General features: G+C 33.4%; 1 protein-coding gene across 3 annotated transcripts; it reads right to left on the bottom strand.

The window, feature by feature from the left end:
* Window positions 1-2,627: 2,627 nt before the first annotated feature.
* On the bottom strand, window positions 2,628-5,172 carry LOC114715899 (GDP-mannose transporter GONST3-like). 3 transcript variants are annotated; one of them, XM_028900812.1, is made up of 2 exons: window positions 5,092-5,172; window positions 2,628-3,968 (listed from the first exon to the last, which is right to left on the bottom strand). In XM_028900812.1, the coding sequence occupies exon 2, from the start codon at window positions 3,966-3,968 to the stop codon at window positions 2,844-2,846; it is 1,125 nt and encodes a 374-aa protein (XP_028756645.1). In that variant the 5' UTR covers window positions 5,092-5,172; the 3' UTR covers window positions 2,628-2,843. The 3 variants fall into 3 exon arrangements, with proteins under 3 accessions (XP_028756645.1, XP_028756644.1, XP_028756643.1); XM_028900811.1 differs by having other exon boundaries at window positions 5,101-5,166; XM_028900810.1 differs by having other exon boundaries at window positions 2,628-3,978; window positions 5,092-5,134.
* Between the last annotated feature and the right edge of the window lie 9,180 nt (window positions 5,173-14,352).

The following is a 14,352-nucleotide window of genomic DNA, read 5'->3' as shown; positions in this document are numbered from 1 at the left end:
ATGTAAAAAAAATTAATAATACAATTTATAAATAGAATTAAAAAAGCATGCATGTTCTATCCTATAAATAAGATGAGCAAGTTTATAGGCGTGTTAAAGTTAAAACAATTGGAAATCCCTACAAGAGGATCCCAATTCTAGCGTAGAATTCTGTGCGAGGTGAAAACTTTAGACCCAAACGGGGGTCAACTACGTATCTGAAGATGGAAAAAGAACATCTGAGATTCAAAATAGGAAAGGGGGTTTGAACTCTGAATTGCCTATTGCGTTTGAATTGGTCCCATCTTCCACTTTGAAAAGATTAATTTCCAAGGCTTTTGAGACACTGAAGTTAGGTGATGATGTGGAACACTCTTTGATGAGTTTTGTGTTTTATGATTCTTATTCTTCCTTTTGTTTTGTTTGTTTGGTCACCGTCACTCATGATTCATGCTTCCCCTTGCCCTCACCTACTAGCATCAACCTTGACTTCATTCTTCTTGTTCCTCCAACATATCTCCCATATATATAGTTGTTTGATTTCAATGTTCAAATAGTTAGACAAAGGCACCCACTTGGAAAATTAGTTATCGAGTGTTTAATGTAAGAGTCATTTAACTAATTGGGATAATTTAACAAAGTTAAATAAATTACTTAATTCTATCAAATGTAATATAATCTCCCTAAAATACTTTAGAGAAAATCACAAAAAAATCTTGAAAATAGAAAAATTGTAAATAAGAACGCATTATCAGCCCCATTATCACTGTACTATTCATAGTTGTGGGACATTATGTACTCACTGGCTCTACGATAAGCAAGTGAACGGGGCCGGTGTGTGGCAAACAGAACAACATTAGTATTGGTTTTGATAACAATTGATAAACAAATGACAACGATTTTTGTGAACAAGTCCCTATATGTAATTTTTTAATTTCTAAGGTTTTTTTTGTGATTTTTCCAATACTTTCACATGCATTTGTCTAAAGGATTGAGATTCAAAGTATGCTGCTATTGGCTTTTAATGAGGAGTTGGAAGTTTCAAATTCATCTTTCAAGTTTTTCCTTCAGTTAGACGGTTATAGGTGTAATCTAATGAAATCAATGAATAAGGACAAATATCATTAATTTCTTGGTTAAGGACTAACAGAGACATAGTACGTGGTGGAATAATTACATTCAAGTAATCTCATGGTCAAGTGCTTGGTTCTTACCTCTTCAAAGGCACATTCAAAATGCTGGGCATGAAACATGAACTTAATTAGTACTCTTACTCTAAAGCATCTTGGTCATTCATCATTAAAGAAAAGAGTGGCCTAGAAATGGTAACGTTGGTATTTTGAGAAGTAATAAATGGATGATTCTTTGGAATTGGGAATTTTCAATCACTTTAATAAATTTTAAACAACTCAACAGAGCTTGCCCATGATGCTAACGCTTAATTGCCAGTGTCCAAAATGAATCTCATGGATGAGCACGAGGTGCTTCTTTTCAGATCTGACCTGTCCAGAACAAAACTAGATTATTCAAATTTTCTTATATTTTACTTTTAATATTTTTATTTGGAAAAATGGCAAAAAAACAAAGACCGTCGAAATAAAAATTACAAAGAAAGACCGGTTTATAAAAATTGTTATCAAAACCCATACTAATGTTGTCATTGATCCTTATTTGCAATTTTTCTATTTCGGCGATCTTTTTTTGCCATTTTTCTTTTTTAATTTTAATACATACAAAATATAAAATAAAGATAATATTTTAGTTACTTCTTTTTTTTAAAAATGAAACTTAAATAAAAAATTAGGGCAAGAAAATTAAATTTAAGCCAAATCTGATATCCCCATTCTTAGTATGCTTATATGATATTTAACATTATTGAGTCAAATTCAGAGATTGTCAGGTCCAATTAGAAAAAATTCTGTCAAAGGTCAAATCTCACCTATACGAGCAGATTAATTAAAATTCAAATGCACAAGCATCTTAAAGTAGTACTCCCTCCGTTCCTTATTATAAGAGACACTTGATGCTTATGCCATGTTCCTATATATAAGAGACACTTACAAGTTGTCTCTACTTTTTTGTGTTGATTTACTATTTTACCCATATTTATTATCTCCAACTCACACTCTCTCTCCCTCCCACTTCTCTTTCTTTTAATAATTTAATTGTTCTCTCTCATGCTCTCTCTCCTTATTAATGAGGGCATTTTTGGAAAAAAATTATACTTTTTATATATTAATTGTTCTTAACTAACTTTAACTGTTTTTTTGATCAACGTACTTCGGTTATTTGTCTCTTATAATAAGGAACGGAGGGAGTAATGTTTAAAGACCCAATGGAAAGTTCTTTCGTATGTGAAACATTGTCTCACCACTTAAAAGAGTAAAACAGAGTGCAATTAAAGTTTCAGAATAACTTGTCCCAGAGAGAGTTAAATCTACTCAAATAATTGAGTTTTCTTGGGTGCCGCAAACCACTTTTTTAATATTAAAAAACGCAAGGTTGCTTCTGCGTTTTATTTCGGGAAAACGTGTGAGGGTTTGATACACGGAATCTCCTTCCTGAAGATCAGATTCCACCTGATATGGATTGAGTCATGAGAAACTATAAACTGAAGAGGCTGATTTTTTGAAGTTGAAGGCTCAAAATTTAAATGCCTTCCGAGCCTGTTTTTCTCCTAAAAAGCACATAAAGGCCACTAGAAAACAAATAAATCCATATGAAATTGAAGGCCGAGAAAGAATCATGGAATTACATCTATATAATTTAAAAGAATAACTTACATCAGATGATTGCGAAACCAATGTACACTTGCAAGGAATTATGCAAATGTGGAAAGTAAAAATAATCTCTTTGATTGGCTCCTATGATTTTGCAGTTTCATTTTCCCTGATGTTGGTCTCTGAATTAGCTTGCATCTCAAGCAGCTTCTGTTGTTCCTCATCACTCTCTTGTGCAGTAACTTGTTTTGGAGCCTTTGGTTTGCTTGTTGATTGCTGATAGAAGATGCCACCAAGCATACAAATCAAAAGTCCCACTGTACCCACCCAAGTTGAATGCTTGTCCCATACCATTAAATTAATCACAACAGTCAACAACTTGTTCACTATGCCAAGAACCGTAAATCCCGTTGCAGAAATCGCCCTGCGGCATGAAAATCCAAAGAAAGATATGGATAGACCAAACAAACAAGACAATCCCACCGGCAAAACCACTTGAAAAGAGTACCAATCAGATTCATCGGAGAATTCGTGTTTGATCTTCTTCAACTCACCCATTATAAGCAGTTCCAATGGGAAAAGTAGAAGAGCCTCAAGATTGTTGTACAGCACAAGACCCCATGTGTTCAAACCAATGGTCATAACTACATGCTTTATGTAAACAAAATCTATGGTCATGCTAACCAAGTAAGCCAGAGCCCAACTATAAGCCATAAATGTGAACTGGTAGTCAGTCAGCACATAGATCACACTTCCTACAAAGATGGTGCCTAATGACAGCCATGTCTTAAGGGATGGCCATGGCTGGTGTAAGAAGAGTGTCTCCCCTATTGCAACGAAAATGGGAACTGCAGATCGAAATACAATGAAAGTATCCACGTTGGCATGGAGGAGTAGCTCGCTGTTGGTGAAAAGAGATAAGTAGAAGATGATAGCTGCTGGTAGAAACCACCACATGGTCAGTAGGTCCAGAGAGTCATGCTCAATTAACTTGAACCGTCCACAAATGAAGACGCCAGCCGCACTGGTTAAGTACTGGAGGGCAGTTAGTGCCCCAGGATACGGAAATTTCATGACAGCCCATTTGTTGATGATTGAGAGCAAAGATGCAGATAAGCAATATCCAGCAGCGATGCCGTATACCGAAAATTGTTGGAGGAATGCACTGTACCAAGTTCCCTGGATATCATGACTAAAGGGCAAGGGGGCCTCAGCACCTTTCTGAACCTCCACATTAGAAGGGTTTTCCACATCATTGGCTTTAGACATCTGAATAAATCTAAACCTATATCAGTGCAACCTTCATAATCTATTGATGCAAGTGTTGATTGTCGATTCATTAAAACTCAAAAGCATATGTGCATTCCAGATCAGGAAAACAAAGGGGGGAAAATCCTCAAAACCTCCCTAACATCGTATGTGCCTAGAAATGAAATTCATCCAACCAGAAACTGAAAATTTTATAAGCTCCTTACCCTAAATATAATACTATTTTTCCAACAAACAACAATAACAAGTATCCCAGACGTTACAATTACCAATAAATATAACTTTGGCAGATATCGTACAAGATGTTGAAAGAATTGGATCTGAAGGGGGGGGGGGAATCAAGCTGAGTGGCAAGAATGAAATATTTATAAAAGAATAGGCAGTAGAACAGTTGAAAAATATAGGACTTCGCTAGTTGAGTAGTCGGCTCAGAGTATAGCACTTATGCTGATTTTTGCTAATCAAAATCAAAGTAAACGACACAAAGCATTCATTGACAAGTAAAGGATGCAATTTAAGGCAGGGAACCCATTGCAAGCCCTGCTTTACATTATTTTCCACTACCTGTGGTCAGTTTCTCCAATGCAAACTCTACTTTCAAACCTGAATTAACACCATTGCGTTTTCATTATTTACAATTCTAGGTGTAGTAAGCATCGTATATCAGCAGTATTAGAAAAGTTTCAAAACATAAGCATATGGCTGAGCAATTTGGAAGAAAGGATGACTATCCCTTTTCCTTCTCTCTACCATGGAAACATAACAAAGATGAATGACTTAACAATGGTCTAAATGATGCCAATTTTTAAACCCACATTCAAGATTAAGTCTCTATTTAGCGAACTCGATACGATTTAACACGGAAATTAATGGAAATTCGATTGAATTTCAAACTCATTACAAATTTCAAATCACTCGGGGCCAACCGACATGGGAGATTGGGGAGGAAAAGGGGATTGGATGGCGAATCACAGGTCCATCTGCAGCGAACTCAGATTTTAAGAGAACCATTGCAGAAAAGGGCCAGTGATGGGAAACGCATCATAATATTAATGGGCATAATAAACAAAGGGAATCAAAGATAGAAAATGATTGCACGTAGAATGCGGGGCAAGAGAAGTACCGAGCAAACCTCAGGAATTAGAACCCCAGAAACGTTGCTAAAAACCTTGAGATCCGGGAGAGCAGAGAAGGATCTGCCGTGCTTGATACTCGGAGCAGCTCTCGGGGAAGTAGGAGCCTACCCACTTGATTAGAAACAAGCTGAAGAAGAGTTTAACAAAAAAAAAAAAAAAAAAAGAGAGGAAGAATTAGAAAGAAAGCTGTCATCATCAATTCATCATCATTTTTTAATACAAAAACTTGTGCTCCCTCACTGGGCTTAGTTATAAAATTATTTATAATTGCTTGTTAATAAACTTCTCTTGTCGGCGGTTTTGAACCGGCACCGTTGTGTGGCAGTGGGATTTGCATGGGTTAATTGGGAATTTTAACAGTAATTATAAGGATATGTATGTATGATCAATTTAATAATATTATAACTAATTTACACTTAGTTATTGACTTTTGAAATTGTACATTCTCTTAACATTTATTGTTATCTAATAGTTATATTAAAAATAATGTTATCATTTTATAATATTTTAAAATTTTAAAATAATACAAGAGATCAGATTTAGGATTTTAAAATTTATTGACCCTAATTTATCTTTTAACATGTTTAAAGGTATTTTATTGTCTTTTTTTTTCTATTAATTACATAATGGAGGACGGAAAAAAATGTCTTATATTTTTTTTTAATTTGATGCCTTAAAAATTGCCTTGTAAATTTTGAATATATGGTAACTCAAGAAAACATTCATCGCAGAATGTGGTTATTAAAAACCATTAGTGGGGGAACTTTGTCTGATGTATTAAAATTGGTTCAATTTTACCCGAAATGAACGGAGCCCAAAACGTCGGTTTTCTCCCCTGGACATCACGTTCACAGCCGTGTCTCACTCTCCACACAACTTTCTCCGCCCTGGTCTAGTCAGCGTCAGTCTCCTTAAATCAGGACTAGCAAAGAAGCGGAGCATTGCTTTGACTGGGACCGAAAAATACACAAGCAAGCCTCAAAGTAATTTTTCCCCCTCACTTTTAACATCTTAATTTAGAGAGTTTGGATGGAAACCAACCATGGTTTTAAAAGTACTTTTTCGCTTTACGAAATAAATATATAAAGGAGTTTGTCTCGTTTTACAAAAAATATTTCTCATAAATACTTTTCAAGGTTTCCAAACACCCCCTTAATATGCTTCTTTCTACTGTAACGGCCGTAGCTGTAGCAATATAGATTTTACACTCCAACTAAATGAATTAGCCAAAAAAACCAAGCCGTAACAAAAATTGTTCTCCTAGCACCTGAACAATAAATTGACATGGATCAAGCATCTAAGTCATTGGAGATTTGGACCTTCTGTCTTCTCCTCTCAGTCTCTTTTACTGCATCTCTTGCAGTAATGTGGGGGTTCATCATCATCATCTTCTTCATCAACGACCGAGGACGGAGAAAGCTGAGATAGGGGGAGCTAGACACAGCTGTGAACGTGATGAAATTTTTTAAATAATCATATGTTTTTTTTTCTTGGAAATCTTACAGTAATTTTCTATTCAAAAAACGGTAAACAATTAATCCTTCCTCCTAGGATATTCCGGAGGACAAAGGGGAAGTGGCTTATCTATGTGAACACATGACAAGACTCATTTATATTTTGGGATAAATAGCTTATCTTGTACCCAAAAAAAACCCAAATGCACTTAAAAAAATTATTTTTAAGTAAATTAAGATAAAATTCTTCTTCCACATTTATTTTGAATTTTTTTAAAAAAAAATCTAATCCAAACACTCCCAATTTCGCTCATTAAAATGTGTGTTTGGAAAAAAGAAAAACACAAAAAAAAAAACTAATTGAAAATGGTTGGGAAAAAGGGATGAGAATGACTTCGGAGTAGGATGTTAGCACCCTTATGGGCTTTTGAAGGGCCTACATTACTACAGTCGGTGAGACCTACCTACATGGACCCAAGGAATTCCTTTTTCTGGAAAAAACGCGAAAGGACGTGTACCAAAAATGGACAAAAGGATAAGAAGCTTGGGGGGCCCAAGAATACATGTGTCTTAGATTAAAAAGATGTTTAAATAAGACCAAATTATAATTTCAAAAGTATTCTTTTACGGTTTACGAAATAAATATATAGATAAGTTTGTTTCGTTTTGTTAAAAAATACTCCTCCGGTCCTTATTATAAGACCCAATTTGACTTTTTATTTGGTCCTAATTATAAGACCCAATCCATTTTCTCTCTATATTTATGTATTTTTTTCCAAGATAATCCTTCTAATAATGATAGTTTTAGCCAATATACTTAATTAGCAAGGATATTTTAGGAATAACACACTTATTTATTATAAATAACCAACTTAACTTACTTCCTTAATCTCCTCAATAAGTCAATTGGGTCTTATAATTAGGACCGGAGGAGTATTTCTTAAAAGTACTTTTGAAGGTTGTCAAATACCTATTAGATGGGTTGAAAAACAGGTGGCTTAAACAAAGAGGGGGAGAGAGAGATGGTGAGGGGTAATATGATCAATCATCCAACAAAATTTTAAAATCCCTAATTAGTCACGTTGGCCTGACAGAAAATTTATTAAAAGTGTGGGTTTGAAACTAGATTTTAATATTTCAGCTGAATTTAATTGGAATTTTTTTTAAAGAAAATAATGCGCAAGGTAGAAATAGAATAAAAAAAGAATTATATAGGCATAATTATATTTGGACCAGAAAATGAAGGATTAAAAGGTAAAGTAATTCTATGATATAATTATATAAGCTTGAATTCCAATCAAAATTTATTTATAGATATGAACTCCCCCCCCCCCAAAAAAAAAAAACTACAAACACACACACATACAGGCAGTGGGAGGATGTTGATGGGGCAGGAGAGTGTCCATAGAATATTAAAGACTTCTGAATGGCGGGGAGATAGAGCGAGGAGAAATGAGAAGGTTCATGTATTTTCTATTTTGAGACCAACTCAAAGTTTGAATTCTGAAACACTTGTTTTCTCGTCGGCAAAAAGAAAATACAAACAAACACTTGATTTCTACTTGTAATTTTTCCCAAGCCATGGTTGACCTGTGCACGTGGCACACAAATGAAAGTCGACTGAGGCGAAGACCTAGTTCCTTTCTCATAACAACTCTAACCGTCCAACCTGCCGTGGCGCCACCCCATCCATCACGTCACTCCGTTCATAATTTGAGACTAAGGTGTTTGTTTGGAATCACTCATATAAACACTTGTAAGCGTGTTTTAGATAGTTTTTTTTTAATATATTTATCTCACATTTTATAAATTATTTAGTTGTTTCTAAAAGGGCTCAAAATCAACAATTTCTTTCTAACTTTCTTTTTTAAAAAATCTCAGCCGCCTGCTTAAATCCAAGTACCCTTATATAATGCCAATTTCAATTTTCAACTGATACTCAAAAAATTTAATATAATGTGAAAAACAATCTTTTATAGTATATTTTATATGGCAAGAAATGTTCAATGTCCCTTGGGTTGTTTGTCATGCGCAGCCGTGTTTCACGTGGATCCATGCCCTAGCACGCAAGGCTCAAAATTTATTTCATATTTTTATGTTGGTGCTCAATTTCAGATTTCAATCATGTTCCGCACCCAAAACGTGAACTATGTGATACTCTCTTGTTTCCAATATAAAATTTATTTTATAATGCATTATTTTTTGTGTGTTAAAATATAGGTATCCTCTTATTCGAAGTACTATTGGGTACTAAATATGAACACATCTTCCAGCGAAAATTCGTATTGTGAGATATTAGCTCCTTCCATTAGACTCAACTCTATTGATAACGTAATTTATATTTAAAAATGAGTTTTTTTTTTTTGTTAAAACATAGGTATCCTCCTATTAAAAGCAATTTTATTCGAGGTACTGTCCAGGTACTAAATGTAGACACCTCTCCCAATAAAAATTAAAATTTTAGTTCATCACGTTGTGAGAGACTAATCCTTCTGCTAAACTCAATTCTCGTTGGTAAAATATGAGTCTTTTTGTTTAAGAGTGGACGAGCATGTATTCAACCGTCTTATAAAAGCCCAAAGGGTCAGAGTCCAATCTGGCCGTCTCAAACACATTCCAAAACAGAGGGCTTCGTTTCCCACCATACTTTTTCCCTGCGATTCATTCTTGACTTCCTTCTTCTTCGCTTCTCTCCTTAATTTATATTTATATAACAGTGTTCCCTTGTATATCAGAAGGTAAGCTTGTGGGCCGAATGGAGAAGATGAAGATCAACCATGCGTGCTTTGCGATTGCTAAGGAGGGCGTTCCGATTCATAGTCAGGTCAGGAAAATCAAGCAAGAATTCCAGAAAATCCCCGATTGGTCGCCGGTGCAGCCCGAAATCCGACCTGTTATCCCGGAGTTAAGCCGCCACCGCCTATCCCGATCACCCTTGGGGATCTCGGGCTCTCCCATTTCCGTCGGCGACTCGTAGCCAAATAGACATGGATAGATAAATATATGGATTGAGAGAGGGATTTTTTTTTTTTTGGGTTGAGTTTATGAGGCTTTCCTGTTCTGTTTGTGAAAACAGAACATGAGATGATGTATGGGGTATAATCTGCTGGGTTATATAATTAGCATGGTTTTAGAAGATTAAATGTTGGTCTAGAAGAGATGAAGCTTTTGAATATCCTGCCCGATCAAAAGTTAAAATTAGTTAAAAAATCTGTTTAAAAATTTTATTAATCAGTAGAACCCAAATCTCAATAAGGGTACTGTGAATAAAATTCTTGAGAATATGATGCTTTTTGTAACGTAAGAGAACTTTATAACCAATACAATTTCGAAAGACTTTTCACTGATTTCTCCAAATCCCAGAGTTTAATTATTTAGTAGTTGGCAAAAAAAAAAAAATAGTAATCTCTTAAGCTCCTTTCATCAGAAATTCCTTATAGATAGGACTAAAAGAGTATACAGTTAAAATTTCAAGCCCACTTTTGTGCATAACATCCTTCCAATTAGGGGGTGCATGATTCACTGATATGGATTAGATATTTGAAAAGAGTTTTATTTTAACTTATATAAAAATACTTAAAAGGGAATGAATCCCAAACAGTCTCGGTCAGACGGTCAGCCAAGTTCCCAAAATGATACGGACGTAAACCCAACAAGGAGGAGTTAGTTTGTTGACGTGGATACCTAATGCTACATTCTTTCTCACATTGTCCAGACCCAAAGCACCCATCAAAAGTAAATAGTTGGGCCCTCAAAGCCCATAATGGACTGGACTCTGAGGCCCAATTCTCGGAATCGAGGATGAGAAGGGAGGTGGAGCAAGCACAAGAATGGTGTATGAAACCACAAAAGCTTCATTTGATACAGATGGAATTGGGTCTAATAAAATGAACTAATGCCTCACAAAAAGATAAATTAAGGTTTGAATTCTTATTGAGAAAAACATTCACACTTAGTGTCTAATAGTATCTTAAACAGGATTACCTTCAATAAGAAAAAAGAAAATCTACAAAAAAAAAAGACTTTTAAATTTCAAAATTTCAAATCAGAAATTATTACAAAATTGTATTATCATTTACTTGTTTAGTATAGTCATTTTTTTACAAGTCTAATAACTAATATTGATTTGAAATTTTGAAATTCAATAATATTTTTTTAAAATTTTTTCATAATAGAATACATGCATTTAGCAAAAAAAGGAAAAAACTTCATTCGTTGTACGTAACTTCTAATTCTACATGACCTTATCCTTTTGCAGGTACGTATGAAATAAAAATTTTAAAATTATGATCAATTGCGTCATCAGTGAATTCTGAAATTCAAAAAGAGAACCGTTAGCTATAGTTACCGAACATTCAATAAAGATAGTATGAAATTGCAATAACTTAATGTTTGCCTCGCGTCAGTCTTCAGGTATATCCCAGAACCAGAATAGATATCTACCTTGTAAAACTGGACTGTTATGAAATGTTACTATATACTCCTCCCACTCTTAATGTAACAGCCACTTAATTAATATGAATGGATTAAAAAAATAGATTAATTAATTAATTATAATAAATTTGACTTGATTTTCTTAAAATACCATTGTACAATATTATATTATATTTCAGTTTATAAGTTAGATAGATTTGTCCAATAAGAGATAGAAAAACGTATTAAAATCTTGTATTTAGAATTAAATTCAATATCCTGAATAACTTCTACATCAGGGACAAAATATAATCTTCTCAAACGTGATAGAAAATTGTAATCTTTGGTTGGGACTATCATCCTCAGTGTTTTCAGCAAGAAAAGAGAACATAAACACAAACATACAAGATTAACATCAGATAGTGATGGCTGATGAGTGGGATATATCTACATATACAGATAGATAGATAAACACCTTCTTTCTTTTCTGCTTTTTTGTGAAAGTAAAGTGGTAATTTTGAGTTGGATAAAGTAAATGGACGAAGAGAGAAAATCGGAGTAAAATAGAGAATCCCATTATGACAATCTTTTGCTTGTTGATGTAGTGAAAAAAGAAGCATAGCAGGCAATAATTTAGAGGCCCATTCATTGAAAAACCTTGAAAAGCTCATCGTACATGTTTATACATTTCTTTCACATTTGCATGCATTTGTGGCCCATGACAAGCATCTTTCACAGCACCCATTCCAAGGCACTCCTTCCCTTTTTCATATCTCTCTTATCCTCAATTATCACTCTTACAGTTGCGTATCTACACCAGCAACTTAGGAAGCTCTATCATTTGCAAGTTCAATACTCCTCCGATCTTTAATATAAGACTCATTTAACTAATTTGATTAGATTAAAGAAGTTAGGTAAGTTAGTTAATTATAAGAAATGTGACATGTTTTTCCTAAAACACCATAATCATCTTTCATAATACTCATCTCCCTCTTCTACTTAATTATGGTTGAGGGAGTATCCATAGGGGTAATTTAGAGAAAATTGATAAATATGAGAAATAGGTCTTATATTTAGGACCAAAACTAACTCAACAATTGGGTCCTATATTAAGGATCGGAGAAGTAATATGACATTGTACGTATTACACTTTGCTGGCATTTACTCTCTTTCATCTCTAAAGTTAGAAGGTGGATAATTAATTTATATGCATTGGTAAATTTATAGTTACATTATTAGTTACTTATATAATACGTGTGATGACTTCCTTGCCTGTTCTTCATCATCACTGAAACTACCCTCATGAATAGCAACCTGGAGTCATTTGGCTCAACTAATACTTAACATTTAGAACTTATTTGGAATTGGAGCCTTTAAAAGCAATCTTTCAACTATGATAAGTAGCTCTAAACAAGCACTTTCTTGAGTGTTGCTTAAGCATGAAATTGTGTGTTGGATTTTTTGTGGGCAATAAATGCATGAGGTCCTTTCGCTAAGTGAATGGTGGCCTAAAAAAAAAATTTGTATAAAAAACCCATTTGATATATGTGAATAATTTAAAAAATTTATAATACATTTGTGAATTAAAATAGTATATTTATGACTAAAACAAGCTATTACATTTAAAACAAAGGGAGTATTTTCCATCAAAAGACAACACTTTTGAAAGCACAAAATCTATTCGACCAATTGATTATCAATCTTTTTTTTGGGGGGGGGGGGTGAACAAAGTTAGAGGACCTTTTTCTAATGCGAACGTTAACGCTTGCAAATAAAACCCTAGTTTGTTATGGACAAGAATTATTGTTATACGTGGAAATTTTATTACTTTATTAATACTTTAAAAAAGAGCATACTTGCCACCAATTCTACAATGAGAGAGTACAAAATGGTCAATATGGAGAGACTGATTGACAGTTTTATTATTTACCTGTCAGGTATTATTGTAAACTGCTTGATGGTTAATATCATAACCATCAAATAAGTAATTGTATTTTGCAAATTTTGTATATAAAGACTATTGATCATGCTCTGAGTTAGGTCGTTATTATCAATAAAATTTTTAATGGGGACTTTTCTGCAGCTTTTCTAAGAAGTTTTTGTCAATAGTATTTCTTTTTCTATTAGTATAATAGTAAATTAATTAATACTAAGAGGTTATATACAAGTTTGAAGTTTCAAAAGGATCGATTCTTAAATTATGAGGTCAAATAATAAGTTGTTGTTCAAAGTCAATGAAAATTTTGGACACTTTCAGTATCTATATTAAGTATAGAATCTATAACATATCATGATAATATTTATGATTCATTTGTTAATTTCCCGACAAGGCATAAGTTCTACCTAATTAAGCCAATAAAAACATCGGTTAAGATATTACAAATAAAATGTCATATCGTGAATTTTTTTGCTAATATTTTATACCTTAGGTTCAGTGAAATGAGTAACTCAGCGTATTGCCTGCCTCTGATTGTCATTCTAAACATTAAAATACTTGTTTTAATTTAATACTAAGGAAAAACATAATTTTTAATCCCTAGAGTTGTGGTCAATTTAAGCAAGGTCCTTGTAAATTTTTTCATCAACTAATCATTCCTTAGAATTATGGCTAAATTTAAACATAATATGAAATAATGACATATGATGTGGCAATGATATTGGGTATATATTAACAAAGGCTGACTCTAGATTTAGTCATTAGAAGACTAAATTAAAATCTTATATAAAATTATAAGATTAAAGGTGCAATTTCATCTTAATTTTCTAATGAAAAACTGGAGAAATTTTAAATAAAATGAACATATACTTCAGAAATTAAATAGATGTTGTTGCTAATAACAGTTATGCATGAAAAGTATATGAAACCAACGTAAATACTGTGAGATATTTTGGGGAAAGCACACATGGGGAGATATATATATATATATATATATAATAATATGCTGTAGTTGAATAATGTCCTTAACTTTTTCTTTTTCATTATAAAGTGAATATAATCATTTATGTCCTGTATTTTGGTGACCAAATCACAGTGATGGAAATAGAAATGAACAAGGAAGTAACAAGGAAGAAACCAGAAATGAACAGTTTCTCTTTTGGAAAAGAAGTGTAAAGAAAGAAGACAAGGGAAGAGACCATTCATTAACAGCAAATGTACTAACAAAACAAAGCCTTCCCGTTGCTCGAGAAACCTATGAAGTGTTGCTTTCCTCCTTGAAAACAAGGCACTGCAACACACAAACCAACAAAAATAATCCCCAAATAAATAAATAAATAAAATTAAGCTTCTCTTTTTCATTTGTTTAGAATATATTACCAGTTTTAATTAAAAATGTATTATCTATAACATCAGAGAGTTGGTACAATTATGCTCAGAGTGGT

The sequence above is a fragment of the Neltuma alba genome, unplaced genomic scaffold (assembly GCF_004799145.2).
Source record: "Neltuma alba isolate B1F8T4 unplaced genomic scaffold, ASM479914v2 tig00011618_pilon, whole genome shotgun sequence".
NCBI lineage: Eukaryota > Viridiplantae > Streptophyta > Magnoliopsida > Fabales > Fabaceae > Neltuma > Neltuma alba.
This window is presented reverse-complemented; position numbering and strand designations above follow the sequence as displayed.